A 20,277-nucleotide genomic window follows, 5' to 3' on the forward strand; every position below is an offset into this window, starting at 1 on the left:
GGAGCCAGCAGTGTGCCCAGGGGGCCAAGAAGGCCAATGGCATCCTGGCTTGTGTCAGCAATAGCGTGGCCAGCAGGGACAGGGAAGGGATCTGACCCCTGTACTCGGCACTGGTGAGGCCGCCCCTCGATTCCTGTGTTCAGTTTTGGGCCCCTCACTCCAAAAAGGACATTGAATGACTCGAGCGTGTCCAGAGAAGGGCAACGGAGCTGGTGCAGGGTCTGGAGCACAGGTCGTACGGGGAGCGGCTGAGGGAACTGGGGGGGTTTAGTCTGGAGAAGAGGAGGCTGAGGGGAGACCTCATCGCCCTCTACAGCTCCCTGAAAGGAGGGTGCAGAGAGCTGGGGATGAGTCTCTTTAACCAACTAGTAAGCGAAAGGACAAGAGAGAACGGCCTCAAGTTGTGCCAGGGAAGGTTTAGACTGGATATTGGGAAGCATTTCTTTCCAGAAGGGGTTGTCAGGCGTTGGAATGGGCTGCCCAGAGAGGTGGTGGAGTCCCCATCCCTGGAGGTGTTGGAACAGTCGGGTTGACATAGCGCTGAGGGATCTGGTGTAGTTGGGAACTGTCTGTGTTAGGGTAATGGTTGGACTAGATGATCTTCAAGGTCTTTTCCAACCTAGACAATTCTGTGATTCTGTGATATATATGCATATGTTACATATTTAGTTAACAACAAAAAGATGTCTCTGCAGATAAACGTAATAAAGGGGAGATTTTGCATCTGCTGATACCATAAAAGATGAGTGCAAAGCCTCTCTTAAAATCACAGTAACATTAAAATGCAATTACATCTTTTTTCTGAATTAACATAAAGTTAGTTAGGATGATAATATACAATTATGGGACCAACTGTTGTGTACTTTGTCAAAAGGCGCATCAGCATTTTGTATCTCATGGATAAAGTTTGCCCATTCCCCAAAAGGTATATAAGATCAATCAAACAGGCTATCTATCTTTTGATGAGCTGTTTGATAGAGTTCCCATTGTCCTTAACACAATACTAGGGATAGAGCTTTAACGTTTCATTTTGAACAGGATTTAGAAGAAGAACGTCGGGCATTGAAAGAAGGTCAAAAAATATGTCGGAGTAGGGCACAGAAATATTTGATAGAGACAAACAGAAGAAGAAGGTAAGTAACTGCGGTTCCTTTGGTGGGAGATTGCAAAAAAAAAAAAGAGTCAGAACCTTGAGACAGCTCAATATATTTCTATTTGCATGTTCACTTCGTTAAATATCCTCACTGCTTTATTCTAGAGGAATCTAGGCTGAAAGTTTTGCCTTTCCAGTTTCTTGCTATGGGACAAATAAAATATAAGAAGAAGAGTATTCTGATTTATTTGCTACTTCTTGGAAACTCACTGTAGTCACCTCTTGGTTTTTAGAAGGTTAAGTAGTGTTTTCATCTTGTGGCTCTGATCTGCATTTCTAGTATTCTTCTGGTTTTTATTAGCTCCAAGGAATGTGTGAATAATGCATTCAGGTGTACGCTCCGGGTCAGCCGGCAGACAGTTGTCGTGTCCTTCTGAAGTGTAGGCTTTTCCATCTGCATGGTGTAACAGCTGCACAGCCAGCCCTGTGTGGTAGGGCTTTGTGCTCCCACTTCCCTGTAAACAATTCAAAGTCTTTCTAGTACTGGATTATATTTGTAATAAAGTTATTCTGTATTGATTGACATTTTAAACAGAGCTTTGAATATTCTGTCTTTCTGCATACATGAGAATGCAGTGATGAAATACTCTGTGACAAATGGATTAAGTAAATTATATTCTGAGATGTTTCAGTGAAGTTCTGTAAGTAGTTTAATAGGCATAGGAAGCTTTTCCCTAGCATTGAGATGGTACTTGCACATGCAGGAGACTCGTCTGTGTATACTGTAGAGGCAGAGGGGTTCCTTCTTGCAAGCCCCCAGCCTCAGGCCAGGTTCCCCTGCCTGGTGTTAACTCGTTAGTGCTCATCCCCCATAGTTCCTTTATCAGATGATTTCCGTTGTGCAATGTTTACTTACTGAAATATGTTGATAACTCTTAAGAGAGACAGTAGATGTTGTTTATACTGCCAATTTAGCTTGACAGTATGTGCTGTCAGCATATGTTTTGCAATATTGAGAAGAATTGAAGAGGAAGTATAATCACTTGGGAGTGGTTCAAGACTGTGCGACTCACAACCTTTGCAGATAATAAACTGAGTCTCAACCGAAAGATTAAATATCTTATTTAGTTTTATGCAACAGTACCACTGTAACGCTACGCATCTCAGATGAACACTGCTTATTGTATTACTGGTCCTGAAATATTATACTCTAATGTAAAAGCAAATACCAGACAGCCTGCGTATTTTTGACAGTGGTGTAGTTACACTAAAACTCATTGATACATAAATACATTTCCATATGTATTTCATTGGATCCTTAAGAAACACAGTATAAATCCAAGTTACTCAGGTGAGCCCGTTAAAAATTTAGGTATTCATAAAATGAAATTATTTCCATTTGTGATAACTGAGAATGTCAGAACTACAAGCATAATAAGTGGTTCAAATGGAAGCCTGTGGTGACAAGTCTTCCCCTAATAACTGAAAAGGAGTTATTTGTCTAATGTTAGAAAGGTGGTAAGTGCATACAGTATTAATAAGCTGTGAAATATAATTCAGAATTATGGGTCATTGCATATATGGAGGAAAGTAATTTGGAAATAAAAAGTTCCTTGAAACTGAGTATTTTTTTCCTGACAGTTATGCAGGTAGGAAGTGATTGATCAACCATCAGGTCATGTCTCAAATCTGTGTATGAGCCAAGATCCATTAGCTTTGTAACACGTGTAAAAGTGTTGGCTATGATGATGGTTTCTCAAGGGTAGCATGACTTCCTTAAGCTCCACATTCTACCTGGCAGCACCCTAAATTCTCCCTGACAGGGCTTACAGGCATGTATCAGAAGTTATTCTTGGCACCTGGTTTATAATTTCAAAACTGAAATTGTTTCATATTTTTTTTCTTTCAACATGTGGAGAGTAGAAATGAGTGCAGTGTGAAGTATAACAGTATTTTCTACTTCCAACCTTCACACAGAGTGGTTGAGTTTTGAAGGGCCCTCTTGAGGTCATCTGGTCCAACCACACTGGTCAAGCAGGGCCACCTAGTGCTGGTTGTCCAGGACCAGCTTTCGAGCATCTCCAAGGATGGAGACTCCACAACCTCTCTGGGCAACCCATGCCAGTGCTCAGTCATCCTCACAGTAAAAAAAGTGTTTCCCAATCCTCAGAAGAACCTCCTGTGTTTCAGTTTGTGACCATTGCCTCTGGTCCTGTCACTGAGCACCAATGAAAAGAAACTGGCTCCGACCTTTTTGTACCCTCCTTTCAGGTATCCATAGACATTAATAAGATCCTCCCTGAGCTTTCTTTTCCCCAGGCTGAAGAGTCACAGCTTTCAGTCTTTCCTCCTAGGAGAGATGTTCCAGTGCCTTCATCATCTTTGTGGCCCTTCATTGGACTCTCTCCAGTATGTCCATGTCTCTCTTGTACAGAGGAGCCCAGAACCGGACACTGTTTTCCAGGTATGGCCTCAGCAGTGCTGAGGAGAGGGCAAGGATTACATCCCTCCCTCCACGCCCTGGCAGTACTTTGCCTTGTGCAGCCCAGGATACCATTGGCCTTCACAGCAAGGACCCATTGCTGCTCATGTTCGACCTGGGCTACACCAGGACCCACAGGTCCTTTTCTACAAGGCTGCTTTCCAGCTGGGTGGCCCCCAGAATATGTTGGTGCCTGGGGTTGTTCCTCCCCAGGTACAGGACTTTGCACTTCCTCTTGTTCAATTTCATGAGGTTCCCATCAGCCCATTTCCCCAGGCTGTTGAGGTCCTTCTGGATGTACAACTCTGGTGTATCAGCTGCTTTTCCTAGTTTGGTGTCATGTGCAAACTTGCTAAGAGTACAGTCTGCCTCATCATCCAGATCATGTTTGGTCAACAACTGGCCAAGAAGGCCAATGGCATCCTGTCTTGTGTCAAAAATAATGTGGCCAGCAGGACTAGGGAAGTGACTGTCCCCCCGTACTTGGCACTGGTGAGGCTGCACCTTGAATACTGTGTTCAGTTTTGGGCCCCTCACTACAGGAAAGACATTGAGGGGCTGGAGCGTGTCCAGAGAAGGGCAACGGAGCTGGTGCAGGGTCTGGAGCACAAGTCTTATGAGCAGCAGCTGAGGGAGCTGGGGTTGTTTAACCTGGAGAAAGGGATCTTCAGGGGAGACCTTACACTCTCTACAGCTACCTGAAAGGAGGTTGTAGCCAGGTGGGTGTTGGTCTTTTCTTTCAGGTAACAAGTGATAGGACGAGAGGAAATGGCATCCAGTTGTGGCAGGGGAGGTTTAGATTGGATATTAGGAAAAACTTCTTCACTGAAGGGGTTGTCAAGCATTGGAATAGTCTCCCCAGAGAAGTGGTGGAGTCACCATCCCTGGAGGTATTTAAAAGACATGTCGACATGGCGCTTATGACATGGTGTAGTGGTAGGCTTGGCAGTGTTAGGTTTGCGGTTGAACTTGATGATCTTTAAGGTCTTTTCCAACCTAAATGATTCTTTGAATAATGATGTTAAACAGAACTGGGCCCAGTATTGACCCCTGGGATACACCGCTAGGTACTGGCCTCCAACCAGTCTTTTGTGCCACTAATCACCAACCTCTGGGCCCAGGCATTCAGCCAGTTTTCAGTTCACCTCTCTGTCTGCTAATCCAGCCTGTACATCAGCAGATCATCTATGAGGATCTTATGGGAGACAGTATCAACAGCCTTAGTGAAGTCCACATAGACAATATTCACTGCTCCCCCCTCGTCTACCAAGACAGTAATTTCTTTGCACAAGTTTATCAAGTTTAACTTATCAATTTATAAGTTATAAATTTAACGTCAACCTTAAATTTATGCCTCTGCTGAAAAGTATTAACAGTGAATTCCCTTTAGCAAACAGATCTAGGGAAGATATAGCAGAGCTTCTGCTCTATTCTCATCTTCTGTCACTCCACATTGTGGAGGAAAACTTTTTCTGTGTGTTTTTTTCTTTTTTTTTTTTTAAGAACCACCACCAGCTTACCTTTAAACAAGGTTATACCAAGGCTGATAGCCCCTAGTGCCCAGCAGTTTTGAAGCTAATGAGAACTGCTTATGCAGAGAGCTTGCAGGTTGAAGTCTTCTGTTTTCAGCCTTTTCTAAAGGTACTTGTCATTAATTTTTCCCTGGCTGTGTTGTACTGATCTGTTGTCAGTACCTCTAAAATGCAGCTGCTTCAGCATTAAAAATATTCAACTTCTGTCCAGATGTGCTCAGTTAATTGGTTTATTAGTGGAAGACAAAAGTATCACTTGCACAGAAAAGAGCAAGTATAGCTTTGGAAAGCAAAGTCTCAGTAACTTAAGTCACAGAGCTTTGTGACTAAGTGAATACTTAGAGGCACCCATATTCCTATCTGATGCCATCAGTTTCTTTGCATCTCTTCTACTGACCAAGCTCCTTAGTTTTGTGTTAAGAGCAACACAGCAAACAAACAGCCTACTGATTATCTTTCCACAAGTTGCCAGAGTATCAAGAAAGTAATTCCTTTATTGTCTCACTGATACATGAAATTGCAATTTCAAGATAGTTTAAGAATTAAATATTCTGTGGGACAGTAGCTGACAGATACTTTGTTTAAATACCAGTATCCTGGAAATAAGAGCTACTGACCAAACACATACTTGATGAAAATGAATAGGATATCATATTTTGTGTTTATATACCACAAACCTTTCTAAATATCAGCTGCCGATTTGCTGGGGACTTTAGCCTTCCTGCTCTAATATGCATCCCATTTTACTGTGATGTTACTCGCTGCAGGTAGTTGGTTGATTCTGGAAATGCAGTTGTCTATGTGCATTTTTAAATAAACCTTACAGTTCACTATCTTGGTTCAGCATGTTAAATTACCTTGAAATCTGAATAGCTAATCCATCTGTTGTAACTGGGGAAGGAAATGCTTTCCCAATTTATGTCAAGTTTCCAGTCTATTCCCATTACTGTTGTTTTTTCAAAAATACTTTAATTTCAACATATGCACAAGCTTTGTGCTCCATCTACTGGCTGATTATCATTGATAATTTAATCAAAGCTCTTTAAATTATTCATCAGTTTTGCTGATAGGAAATGAAAACAGTCTAGTGCCAGAAATACGAGAAAAATGTTAGCACTTGGTAAACAGGTGTGCAAAGCATTCAGAATTCCGTATTGCTTTCTACATTAGAGTGAAACTGTGAAAAGTAGTTGACACTGTAACCATGTAGATGTGAAATGCAGTATTGCCATTTCTGGTAACAGGCCACAGGATTGTGCTGAATTTGCAAGGCCTCAGGACAGATGCTTGCCAAGCTTGCTCTCTCTGAACTTTTCTTGACCTGCCCGCAGCTTTGTGTTGCTTGGTTTAGCTGTAACAGCAATTTCTCTAATTGACCAGGTGTCTGTGGCTAATTTATTTTGCCTTTGTTTATCTTTTTACGGTATGATCATGGTTTTATATAGATTGCAGTAACAAGCAGTTATTCTATGTAGAGAATGAGATATTTATGACTTTAACATAGTGATGTAGTGTAGGGAAATACAGGCCTGGTACGATAGCAGAGGCCTTGAGAACTGGAGGTGCAGGATGCGGCGTAGGGTACAGGCAGGGGATGATAGGAGATGGTGCACAGGCTTGGCACTGGAGACCCCACAGCTATCAACAACTCACCAATAGTTGATTCAAGAAAAGCAGACCTAGATCTGACAAAACTGGCTTTAGGGGTAACAAAGAGAACAAAAGAATAGTATGTAATATATGTAAAAGGCACCATGTATGGAATATTTGGAGGTACTGTGGAGCTGCAAATTGCTGAAGAAAGAACAAAAGTGTAAAAGCATGTCAGCAAATATAAAAAGGACTCCAACTGGATCCTGAGGTGAGAAAGAAGAAAGCATTGACATGAACATCATATTGTTCCTGGTGAAGGCACTCCAGGTCCTGATAGCTCACCATAACACCCCAGCACCGCCAAAATGCAACTACCAGCCTTGGGACACAGAAGAGCAATGAAAGTGTGAGCATCAGGAAAAGGGGTTGAAAGTCAATGTGTGAATAACAGTTCAAACTGTTTCATCACTATTTTTGAGGCTTTCCCTGTACAGAAGTATTCTATTAATTTTTGGTAACAATTATATCTGCATTAAGAATGATTAGACTATTAAGATTTGAATTATGCTAACAAAAAAATTCTTGGCTTTGTATAAGGTGTGCTTACTTTTTGCCTATAAACAAGATTTGGAGTGTAACAACCAGTGGATAGTGCAGGCATTGTGAACCTTTGGGCTATTTTGCGGGACAGCCTTCTGTGAGCTTCTATGGCATTGTTAAGGATTGGTTCTTCTGAAGCCCTTACAGCAATTTGAGGCTGTCCTTTTGTATTCAGCATATGATAATCAAAGAGAATGAGGGAATAAATACTTGTTCTTATAGTCCTGGTAAGTATCTCACATAAAGAAAAAAATTGATCTGTGGGCAATGTCCACAGATCCTTTTAAGGATGCAAGGTGTGTTTCCTGTTTGCCCAGGAAGGGGATTTTGAGTGTGACACCCCATTCTAGCCTTTTCTTGAACTTTCTGTTGTCTTTAAGTATACAAATACCCTTCTACCTCAATTTTAACATTCGTGTGCACTGATTTGCAAACATGATATAGCAATGGTTGAATAATATCAACTCACTGTCAAAAGGTTCATTTCATAGCATTCCATAGGCACTGTATATATTCCTTTTTTTATTTTCATCCAAGGCAGTAGTAAGCATTTAGTCCACCTGGGAATGTAGCATCCATCACTTCACTGGGAAGATAATTTAATAAAATTAACCAGGAAATAGTTCCACCATCTAGTCATACTGTTTTCAACATAAAAATACCTTCCACATAATGTCTGTATATGTGAAACTGCTAAATATTTTAAGTTTCGTATTCCAAATTCACTATAAACATTTTGGCAGCCATTTCAAAAATTGCTGCACCACTGAGTTGTTTATAGTAGACAGAAAAACTGGGTTAAGAAAACACCAGTCAGGAAATTCTTCTGCTAACTCTCCATCTTAAAGCCATACTCTTTTGCCAATGTTACATCTGTGATATGAACCTAAGCTGGTGGCTTAAGAAGAGTGGATGAACAAACATTTGCTTTAACTGTTTTTCTCTAAGATGTCAATGTGCATTTGTAAAATTATTTATTTTACATAATGCACCTGGGTGTCACAATTTACATTCTGTGAGGTCAGGAAGTTAATGGTACAGACTTCACTGAGTATCTTTAATGAATTTTCTTACATTTAAAATAAGATCATTTTTCTCCCTCATGTCTTAATCCAAACCAAATAGTGATCATGATGAGCTGTGGTGAAAAAGACCTCTTGCATCAGCATTTGGACTTACCATTTCCAGCTATATAGAAAAAACAGTCTTTTTTTTTAATGTCAGTTATTAGGAATGTGGAAGAGTGCAGCTAAGTCATGCTCCAGAATCGTTTAAAAAAGAAATAAATAAAGACTCTGTCAGAATTTACTCTTTCCTTTTTGGAGTTATATGCTGGAATTACTCCAGGTGCAAAGTTGTAGAATTTCCCACGTGTCTGAATTTAATGACTACAGTTCAACTGAAGGCCTTCTTGAGCAGCTTCTAGAAATATTAAGGGGATTAAGAAGAATGTGTTTAAAGTACCAACTAGGATAAGCAAATCTGTTTCCTCTGTTGTGATTTTCCTGTTTCTTTAGTCAGGATAAAGCTGTAAAATACTGTGGATTTCTGTATCAGATTTTAATATGAGTGAAATACAGGAATACTGAAAGTTGACAATGAACTCTAGTTGCACTTTTTTAGTTCTAACCTCTGGATTGTATGAACAATTAAAGTGCCTGTGAAATTTTAACCAAATTGCAATAAGACATTTTATGTGGACAGAGTTCTTTGCAGATTTTTTCTGGTTTTTGGATAACTGCTTGTCTGGCTTCACCTCATGCCTCATGTGAAGCCATTCCTGCTTGCTGGAAAACTGAAGTCTGCAAATGAAATTTGCAGTGTTGGGATCATAATTTAATTGCTTCTCTTTGCACAAGTCAATCTTCTGTCTTATCATTCATTTGAAGCTGCAGAGTTTTATAACATCTCTAGAAGAAGAGTTTCCTTGAGTCATAGAAATTCACCTGGATTTTTGAAAGTGTAACTATAAGTGTCATTTGCAATAAAGAGGTTGTTAAAATAAAACATAAGCTACCATCTGTATACATTATAGGATGTAGTCTCAGCAGTTCTTGTGATCCAAGACAATTGTGAGGAATACTGCTGCTGGGAGATCTGTACCTTACTGAGGGGAATGTACTTCCAAAGTAGAAGCAGTAATTGCTTGTGTTCTTCACTGGCATTTTGATTCCTGACCTTGGAGAACATTAGTGCTACATACATTAGCAAAAGCAGTGAATCCTTTTGCGCATTTTGTCTTTCTACTTGCTTTTGGCTTTTCATATGCTCCACCACTGTCTTTCTGTCTTTCTTGACCTTAACATTGGTAGTACTGGAGGTGTAGTATTGAAGAAAGGAGGATCAGATGTTACATAACTTCCAGTTTCCCCTTATGATATGGGACGGAGTTTTAAGATGCACTCAATGGCAGGAATGCAAGTGTGTAGTCTTTGTGATTTAAGGTTTGAATAGCTACATGGAATCTGTTTACGTTTTCACTTTTTTAAAAAATGTTATCTATTTTGTCTTCGGTTTCTATTGATGAAATGTAATAATTTGTCCATAAAATTGGGAAATCTCATATTTCTAAACTGCTACTGTTTCCCCAGCAGCTCATGAAAGGCACACGCAGACACACACACACACAGCTTTTGCAGCTCACCTTCCTATTGATCTGCCTACTGTGATACATTTAGGTGTTAATATAAAGACTGCGGTAGAAGTCATATTGGTGACAAAAACTGGTTGATAATCTGCATGTTAATTCACGTATAAGAAAGAATCAAATCTCTGGCTGAGGCTGAAAAATAAAAACATTATGGTGTGTCTCTTTACCCATTTACATTCAGATGAACCATAAAAATCTAGCTGTGTTGATGTTTATAGCAATTAATTTATGAACAAGCAAGCTTTTGTACTGAAATTGCAAATTGATAAGCAGGTAAGTTACTAATATTTTGGTAAATGTAATTAGAAAACGTAAGGATCATCTACTTTTGCTTCTTAAATACAGAGCCTTTGAAGAAAGACAGAAGCAAGCAGAAGAAAAAGAACAAAGATTTAGAGAACAAGTTCTGCAGCAGAGGAAAAATAAACTTCAGGAAGCAACTGATAAGTTCCAGCGTGCTCATCTGCCTTTTTCTCAGCACAAGCAGATAGGTTTGTAAATTAAAATTTAACCATTATTCACAACACAACTTTTTTTCTATTAATAGAATTTGAGGAAAACAGAACAATTAACTTCACTAAAATCACTTGAGATCATATAAGTAAAACTTAATTGACAAGAAGCTCAGATCTTATAGATATGAGAAAATTGGGTAGAGGGAATTAAAAAAAAACCATTTTTTTTCTAAAAATTGTGCTGTGAGATATTTCATTATATTCCTGTCACAGTAAGTACCTCACCTCCTTGGTATATTGTAACTGCCTGGGTTTTCCCCACTTCTTTTCACTGCAGTGGGTTTACAATCCTGTGCTTTCACAGCTGGCTGTGAGGTGTTACAAAGCCTCTGAAAGCTACTAATGATAGTATCTTTCAGTAGATAATGATCTGCTATTTGAACCCCTGTATATTAAATATTCAAGAATGTGCATTTTGTTTATCATTAAATAAAAGCAGTCCGAGCATATCCTAATGTATTACATAACTTTTGCTGAATTAGTCAGCTTTTTAAGCTGTTCTCTCGTTGCTGGGAAGTAATGATCACTTCAACTCAGTTCCTGCTTTCTTGGAATCAGTGCAGATTGGCAGAAGTTTTTAACTGCATCAGCCAAGTCTGATTTCAAGTCAACTTTCCAGTGTTGAAACTCTTACAATATGGTATATTACTTAGGTATTCTTTAACAGATTTACTCTCCCAACTGCAATTGTGCCAACTGTGAGATAATGTCTCTGACTTCAAGATCAAATATCAAATTAAAATAACAAAATAGAAAGTACTGGTTTAGGGCTTATTCATAGCTCTACTGACAGCCTAGACTGTGTAGCAATACAATGAATCACAATTTTTTTTTTCTTATAGCAATTCTGCCTCTGCCACTTTCTACCCAACTTACTTGAAAGATCCAACACCTTATGCCTCTCTGGACTCTCTTTCTCCCACTGGTTCTATTACTAAGTTACAATTTGGCCTCTATAAAATATCTGCACATATCTTTGGTTTAGAGCATGAACAGAGTAATCCTGATGTAAAAACAAAGTTAGTGCTGGATTTTTTAACCTCATACTTTTTCAACTGTGCAGTCTAAAAACAAATAGCAAAACTGTTGAGTACATGTGTTACTGTAAATAGGCTGAGATTTTGTTTCAGGGGAACTAGAGATGTTCCAGCATGTTTAATGATGCTAAACCACTCAGTTTATTGTAACAGTCTGGATTTAGGCTTCCAAACTTCAGAAACTTAACCAAACCATTTATGGTAAAATATTTCCATTTTAGAAATATTTTTTTTCCATTGTGTTTTTTACTCTAATCCCTCTAGTCCAGAGAAAAGCAGCTTTTCAGTTAGAAGAAGCTCTTGAACAAATTAAAGGATTAGTTTTAACACCAGGACTGTGCTTGCCCAGCAGAAACAAAACCAACTTCAGGTAAGCATTTCTGTTTACTCTGACGATCAAAGGAAATAAATTGCCTAGTGTATTCAGTAAACAGCAGACAATTAATTACTCTTTAAGAAACTGTGGCAAAGAAAGCCTTTCTTTGAACTCTTCCAATGAAACATTATGAAACATCCTTGAGTTGTTTGTGTCCATTTGATAAAACAGCAGAGGAAATGACACAAACCTTTCCCCTTCAATGGAATTCTGGGAATAGTCAGGGCTAAACTGGTCTCCATTTCATTATAGCCTGACTCAGATTGCCATGGTTATCAAACCATCTGCTATTCTGTGAATTGTAAAGTATTCTGTCTAGATGATTTCTTATTCTCATCTAGATTTTTGTTTCCTTTTTACATTCAAGGATAATTTAGTTTGTGTATTCATCCCATGATCTTATCTTCTTACCAATTGCCATTCCTTTAAATTTCTCATCCTCTGTACCTATCTTGAGCGTCCTGATAACAATTTCACGTGCAGTTTCATTTTATATCGCATACAATTTGAATCGCATACTTTTCACTCTACCCAAACACTTTTTCTAAGACACCTGCTTATCACAGACTGTTTATGCATAGTTCATCTGTCAGCTATGATAGATAATCCTCCTTCCTGATTATCCCCTTCCTTATCTCTCATTTCTTTAATTCTTCAGTTCAGGATTATATTTTTGTCATTGCTGCTTTTGTTATTACTATTATTATAATTATTTTCTGCATGCTGTAACTTGTGCAGATGTTCAGAATAGAGGTAAATTATGTCTAAAAAGGGGTCTCTACTTTTGATCTTCATTGTGTTCTTCATTGTGATGTTAATATTCAGTGTGATTACATATCCACTGCTGATTAATACATGTTTTCAGGCAATAAACTGGGCAATTGAGAAAATATTTCATACCTCTTAGAGATAAATACTCATGCTATTTGCTGGTCAACATGCAGAGTTCTGCAACTATTACACTGGATTGACATAATAAAGGAGGATTGCAGCCATAAAAACAAACAAACAAATCTACCTGCTAAATATAAATTGAAATTTTGGCAAAGAAATGCGGAAGTTTCTGAGCCCTGTCTCAGGGTTTCTGATTGCTTGTCTCACTTCACTCAGGGGATTAATTAAGGACAGCAGCTCAGTGCCTTTTACCCCTGCCTTTATCATTTGTTTCTTTGTTTTTCATCTTCAAACTGCTCCTTGTGTCTCAGGGGCTCACATTTTTCTCTCAGGACCTCTTCAAACCACTTATCATTTCTGACAGTATGACACTGATGTCACTCCATATTATATTTGCATAATTTTAAAAACTCACTATCCTGTAGTAAGGGTGGGTTTTTCCTGATTTTCATTTTTATAACCTCATTTCCTAAGGAAAATAAATTTATGTGTTCATATTCTTTTACAGTTTATGTTCACCTATTAACCAAATTTGAGAGAGAGATAAGAATCTCAAAGATAATTATATTTCTACAAGTTTGAAACTGGCAATTGGGCAAGGAAGAAATTATTCAAACGAGTGACACCAGCATGAAATAAGTTTAAAAGTTGAGTCCATTTTGACCTATTGGCAATTCACAGGCTAGTTAGTATGGATAAGACAAAACACGATTATCTTGGAAACTACTACAGAATGTGCTTCCTTTTCCCCAGCTAGTAACTAGGAGACTTGGAAAAGGAGCCTTATTGAGTGGGTGAAGAAGGCAGAGAATGTTATGGGTATGATAATGAGGAAAAAAAAAAAAAAATATGTGATTGCAGTACAGGCTTGTGTATAGGGACAAGGTATGCAAATTAATAGGAAATAAAGCTTTGCTTATTGAATGCTAACAATGTCTTCCTTCCTTGTGACCAAAAATACTCTATGCATTTCTGTCTGCATCTCACACAATCCCTTACTAAGCACTGGGATTCAAACTGAACATGTGTTATGCAGCATAGATTCTTCTGGCCTGCTGCAGAATATGTTACTCTGGGGTTGTTCCTTTCAGTTTTTGTTTGGCAGCTATAGTTTTCATGGGTCATAAAAGTGGCATTTCTGTGTTTTCAGCCTTGGTTCCAAAAATTGTGCAAAATTCTCTTAGAGGGCAAAGAAATTTATTTAAAATCAGTACAGCAAGGTAAGCTTTGATACAAAAAAGCATTTTGAGAAGGTTCTCAAAGATGAAGGTTCTTCAGAACTCACCAGTTCTGAGCTATAAATCTTTAAAAATGTCTTATAATCCTTTCAATTGGAAATTTTGGAAGAGCTAATAACTAACTCACATGAGGTAGTAAATTCCTTTCTATATTTCTGTCTCTTCTTACTCTTCTATAAACACTCAAGCCAAAAATCTTGTATCTTTAGAATTCACCCTCACTCAGAAATAGAATGTATAGAATTCATTGAGAGTCCCCTTTTAAGGGAAGACACGAATACTGTATTAAATAATCAAGATAAATATGGCTGCAGACCCAACTGGATATAGGTGAATTTTTATAAGGTTTTAGAATTCTTAATGTCTATGTTTTAAAAGTTGTAAAAAATTAAATTAAGCAATTGAGACATATTACCTCCTTATGGAGAAGGACAGAAAATCCTGGAACACCTAATGAGTGAGAGATTGTATTCTGTGCTTGAGGTAGAGCTACTCTGCTTCTAGTAAGGTTTAGGAATTAAATTCGAAAGGAAAGATTAACTCATTAGCCAACAGGCATTGGGATGTGTTCACATTAGGTGTGTAAATGGTGTGCTGCTCTTTGTACAAGATATATTTCCCTATTTGTGTTTGAAAATGGTAGTATTTGATTAGGTCTGGAATAGATAGAAACTTAATTATGACAAATCAAAAATGTTCTCTAAAAAAAAGTTGGAATGTACAAACTTTTATAAATATAAACAGTTTAAACATCCACATAGATATTAAGAAAATTCTACTCACACCATCCCCCCCCCAAAAAAACCAAAAACCAAAACCAAAAACAAAACAAAAAAAACCCACCACAACCAAAACCAGATATTTTGAGAGCCAGTTGTATATCAGTCTGGTTCACAGTAACAAAGTCTTTAAAAGTGGGTAAGTGCAGAAACTTTTTTGGATAGGAAAGATCTCCCATTCAGAAAAATACAGAAGGCAGTTTTCTGAGTTCTATAAATAAATATGAGAAGTTGTTTTCCCTTTTTTGCTATTAGCCATCTCATCAGAAATAATAAATTCTTTTTTAGTCTCTACCCAATATATGCCAGCCTTTTCAGACTATTGTATAAAATCTTCTGAAAAATAATAATCTTGATGGGATGAAAGTTTCCATTTTCCATTGACCTAAAATTATAAGTATTGTAATAAATACAGAAAAAGGTCTCATTAGACTAAATATCCATGTGACACAGATGTACTAAAAAGGGATTGCTTTTAACAGGGAGCATAATTTTAGATACAGAAAGAGGATGAAGAAGATTCATGAAGAAAGAACTGTGGAAACTTAAGCTGAGGAAATTGAGAGAAATGAAGGAAAGGGGTTACTGAGTACACATATTAGACATGTGGTAGCCGTCTCCAGCTAGGAACAATACAAGTTTCCTAATAATGCATCTCTGCTGGATAGGCAGTAGAGGAGGATGAGGTCTGTGTACATATTGTGAGACTGCACTGGTCAAATTTGCTCAATAGGGGTGCCAGCTGTGAAGGGAGATAGCTTTGTGTGGCATGAAATAGTCATATCTTTTTATAAATTCCTCCACTGCATATTGCCCATATATGAAAGGAACCATCATCTTCACCATCACCTTCACTGGAAATGAGGATGGGTAAAGTGTGCATGGTAGATCATCTTGTCAGGCCAGATTCTGGAAAAAAGAAAGAAAAAAAAAAAGAGGGAAATATGTGGAAGTATATGTTTTTCATATTTAGTCTCATGTAGACTACAAGTTCACTTTTGCCACAAATTTAGCTAAACACCTTCACCCAATTTAGCAATATTTAAGGGATTATCTTGATGTTGCTAAGGACTTTACTGAAAGTTTATACTGATAGTCTGTTTCCAAGACCTATTCTCCATTTGCAATCATTGTGGAGTATAACAACTGATCCTAATACAGTGAGACATAAGCTTGGCTTTCTAACCAGCTGTAACAGTTGTGGCTCTGCTGAACAGATGAAAGCATGGATCAGATGAGAGATTTCTGTACCTGCTGCTTTGCCAGACTTAAGGCATTTAGGGCCCTTGAACCTGGTTGGAGCCAAAAGACAGGATCAGTGTCCTTCACTAAACTGTTCCACCTAGGTAGTCAAGCATAGCAGGCAACCTGTTAATACTTATACTTCCAGAAGGCTCAACCTTGATCTACCTATGAGCTGATGGTTTTGGTGCGTGGGTTATTTTTGATTTTTTTTAAAGCCTACCTTTCTTACTGGTTAAAGCTACTCGTGTCTTATTTTTGTCATCCTTGATATCTACCTACTTCTTGCTTCTTGTTTTCCAGAGCTTGTTTCCTATTCTTAGTGATCTCACTCAGCCTTGTTCCAGTTCTATCTGCTTTTTATTCTTGAACATATCTTGTTACACACTCCCTGCTTTCCTAGTCTCTGATAGCACATTTTCCTTGTCATTTGGCTTCACATACTTTTTGGCTTCTTTGATTTCTGGGTGTCAGCCAACCCCATAGTTCTTGCTAATTCTCATCCTATGGTTTCCTCTATCTTAATTTGGGTTGACCCTGACCACACAGTATGCAGCTAGACTAGCTACTCCAAAGATTATTTTTTTTCCAGGTAGCAAATATAAATTCATTAATGGACCACATTACTGCCATTACACATCATCAGAAGAGTTGGGGTCTCTAGACACTACAAAGCCTTCTTGCTATTTGAAGTAAGGGAATATCTGACAGCATCAGTATATAGTTACCCTCTATACAAGCCAACCTTATTCAAAAATAAAGGCCATTTTTCTTGTTTGTTTTGGTTGGGGTTTTTTTTTAAAAAAAAAAAAGAAACACCTCTGTGTTCCACTTCTGTAAATGACAAAACTGTTGGCTGACATTTTTCAGATTAATTCATCCTGAGGCAGTCACCCAACAACCCAATCAGAAAAGTCTGACTATTTATAAATAATAGAAGAGAAGGTTTAAAATGGAAAGTGTTGGACACTTTTAGATAGTACTAACAGCACCACCTGTAGTTATATATAGTATAGCTGTCCTTTACTTGCCAGGCATATATTTTTGATATATACTTTTGGAAAGGATCATGTTTAAAAGTGTACAGTTGATGCATAGAAATAAGCCAAAGTAATAAGTTATTTGCTTGCATCAAGAAACACAGATGACACTTCATCCTCATCAGCATCTAGAAACAGTTCTTCCCATCAGAAGCAGATTTCAGCAATGGTTGGCTGGGATAAAACAATACAAGAGAGCAGTAGAACAAATGTGGATAGTAGACGACTTCTCTTCCAGAAAAATCTGACAGAAATGCAACATCTTGAAAAACAGAATCTCAGCAACTTGGAGGTATGATATTTCCATGTGATTCATTACATGGTGCTTCTTGAATGTAATAGAAGTTTTCTTGAATGTGATAAAAATGAAAACTCTGTTAATTACTATTTACGAAGTAGACAACACCTGAGAGCACGCTGTACTATGCCCTACCAATAGATTATTTATAGTAAAATTATGCATATTTTTCAGTAAGAAATCAGAGAGCTTTCAAAATGTTTGTAAGAATATTTTCACAAATTCTTCAGAGATATCTGTCGTGCTGTCATTCTTTCTGTGAATCTAAGATTTGTATGTCAGACTTCTTGGCTCCGAAGTAGCTAGCCATTAGTCTATCACAGGGATCTTGTGCTAGCTCCAAACTTAAATTGGCAGCTTGCAATTCACACTTAAGTTCCTGCTTTGCTGATTGCTACAACTCAGTGAAAAATGCTACAGCAGTATAATTATGATAGGTCAAATGTTGGGGATTTTTTTGTTTCTTTTTTTTTCCCCAGCGTGTGGTGATTTCTTAAGAGATTGACTTCAAGTGTCTTGAGATCCCTTTTTGTCATCTTTGGAATAGATGCAGGTGTTCCTGTAACAAGCCCATTAACTTTCTGCCTAAACTAATTATTTAACCCAAAATCAGTTTCAAAATTGACCTCAGAAACACAGTGAAAGAAGAACTGAGCTCCAAAATTATTTCCTATAACTGCACTTTCAATTGTGATTTTAGATCTGTCAGTATTGTCTGTGATTTTGGAAATACTATCTTCAATATTACATTTTTTTTTAAACAAGAGGACGTAATTTTGGGCTCATTTATTTATTTCTATAATATTATCTACTGGTATCTGGACTCGTGGTGTGTGAAATGACCTTGACTCTATGAAGCACAGTCCCTTTATATTGGTGACTGCTACAGGCATGGAGTAATTGATGAAAACAGAGCAATGGCTTTTCCTTTTGATGCATATATATGGATAACTTTTGAAAGACTGTATACATTTCAGATATATTTTGAGTTCTTTGATACTGATGTTTCCAGGCACATTCATCTCTGTCTTTGTACCTACTTTGTTCTGATGGGTATTCATGAGAATCTTGAGCAGCTGATGACTAACACATAAAATCTCACTCAACTGGAGTAAACTTCAAAAAGTTTGAGAAGACAGAAAGTACAGTTTGTACTGCAAGGTTGTTGATTAGTGTTCATTCTTATTTCCAAGAATGAAAGGAGGAAGAGAAAATGGCACTTTATAAAGAGAGCTGATAAGACTGAATTTTAGATTACCACTTTCAAACAAAATACGAATATAACACATTTTGTGTTTCATTGTTATAGTGTTTGCAAATCCCTCCCTAAATGATGATGCTGAATTTGGCAGTAGCTACACTAGGACATCTTAGAAATAGGATAAAAATTGCAATCTCTTTGAGAAAAATGTATTAAAATATTCTTCTTAATATATTGTGAGGCAACTAAATTGTAGTGTATTTTATCAAACACAATTATCACATTCTAATCGAATTCTAGGGGAAAAACTGATGTGAGTCATGCATGATTTTTTACTTATATTTTTTTTCTAAATGTTGTCATCAGCTGTGGACACTGCATATAATATAGTAATTTGTTTACAAATTAATGTATTTTTGAAAATCCTTTAGTCCTGTAAAAAATTTTGCTTTTTTTTTTCCAGAATGTATTTTTCTGCTACCACTAGGGGTTGCTCAGCTTCTTCCCTCTGATAAATAGTTTCAAATTGTAAATATTTATACTTCAAACATTCGGACTTTTTTCCTTGAAATTGCATGCTTTGGACTCTGATTAGAAAAATAGTCAAGAAAGCTGTTGTCATTGTTCTAAGGCCTGAATTTTGGAAGTGTGATGCTTGGATTGTTCTGGTATGCATGTGCATTTTGACTTCCTGTGATGTGAAATAGTATTTATAATACTTCTACTTATAAAATTTATACTTTATAATTATTTATAATACTCTTACTGACATGAACAGTCTTCAGTAATCTTGTTACTGTCAGTTGTCCAAAGTCATTCCAACAGTGCTTGCCTTTCTGAAACTAATGTCAAAGTATTTCACTGTGCACATGCTTTGCAGTCTAACCATCCATTGAGATCCTTTGACCTCTCTTTGTTTCTGTTTTTACAGGCCCAGCAGGATTATAAAGATTCCTAAAATTCTTTTCTTTCCTACAGGGCAATAAAGTCCTATGTAGACCCTGACCAGTAGATTTGGTGTGTTCCCTGCTTTCCATCCCTAAAATAATGTGTAGTTTCAACAGTAAGCCAGGTTTTGGTTTTTAGGGGCTCTTCTACAATTCTCAAAAATTATTTTGCTTAAAATATTGAGAGCATTAGATTTTCTTTTGTGGGGCAGTTACATCTGAGCCAGTACATCAAATTATTTTTTGTAATATGTCCATAAGTACGTTCTGTTTTGAAGAAATTAATATTGTTAACTTCATTTGAAATCAAACGTTTTGTTGCACAGTCCTTTCCTGGTTTTGTTGCAGGCATAAACAAAATCTTTAACATGGAGCTGGTAGCACAGTCTTTAGCTAAAACTGCATGCAGCTTTTCACCAAAAGACATTACTCTCATGGGCTTATTATTTTTCCAAATGTTCCTGTTTATGTTGAAATTTTCCATTTCTAGCACCTGCCTTGAACTGAATTATTTAGAAAATTTCCATTAAAATGGCTTAACTGTGATAAGGAACAGTATTATTCAGATACCTTTTGTCTTTTTCTTTTCATCACCTCTTTAATTTGGTGGCCATACAATATTGTTTTGGTCAGTACAGTATTTTTGTGCTGTTCCAGAAAAATACATTATACTTGAATTAAACTGTTTGATTGATGAACATCTTACCTCTACTGTTTCACTTTTTAAACAGAATACTTGAAGTAAGAGCTAATTCACAGA

The 20,277-nt window shown here is 37.4% G+C and overlaps 1 protein-coding gene across 1 annotated transcript in view; it reads left to right on the forward strand.

Annotated features, from left to right (window-relative positions):
* The first annotated feature begins 842 nt into the window (after positions 1–842).
* CEP126 (centrosomal protein 126) overlaps positions 843–20,277 on the forward strand; it is a 39,954-nt gene continuing 20,519 nt past the window's right edge. Inside the window, exons 1-5 of the mRNA XM_026855850.1 lie at positions 843–925; positions 1,008–1,133; positions 10,296–10,441; positions 11,767–11,872; positions 17,168–17,363. Of these exons, the coding sequence (XP_026711651.1) occupies positions 843–925; positions 1,008–1,133; positions 10,296–10,441; positions 11,767–11,872; positions 17,168–17,363 (657 nt within the window). The remainder of the gene's footprint in view (positions 926–1,007; positions 1,134–10,295; positions 10,442–11,766; positions 11,873–17,167; positions 17,364–20,277) is intronic.

Source organism: Athene cunicularia, assembly GCF_003259725.1.
Source record: "Athene cunicularia isolate RWA chromosome 1 unlocalized genomic scaffold, athCun1 chr1_part1, whole genome shotgun sequence".
NCBI lineage: Eukaryota > Metazoa > Chordata > Aves > Strigiformes > Strigidae > Athene > Athene cunicularia.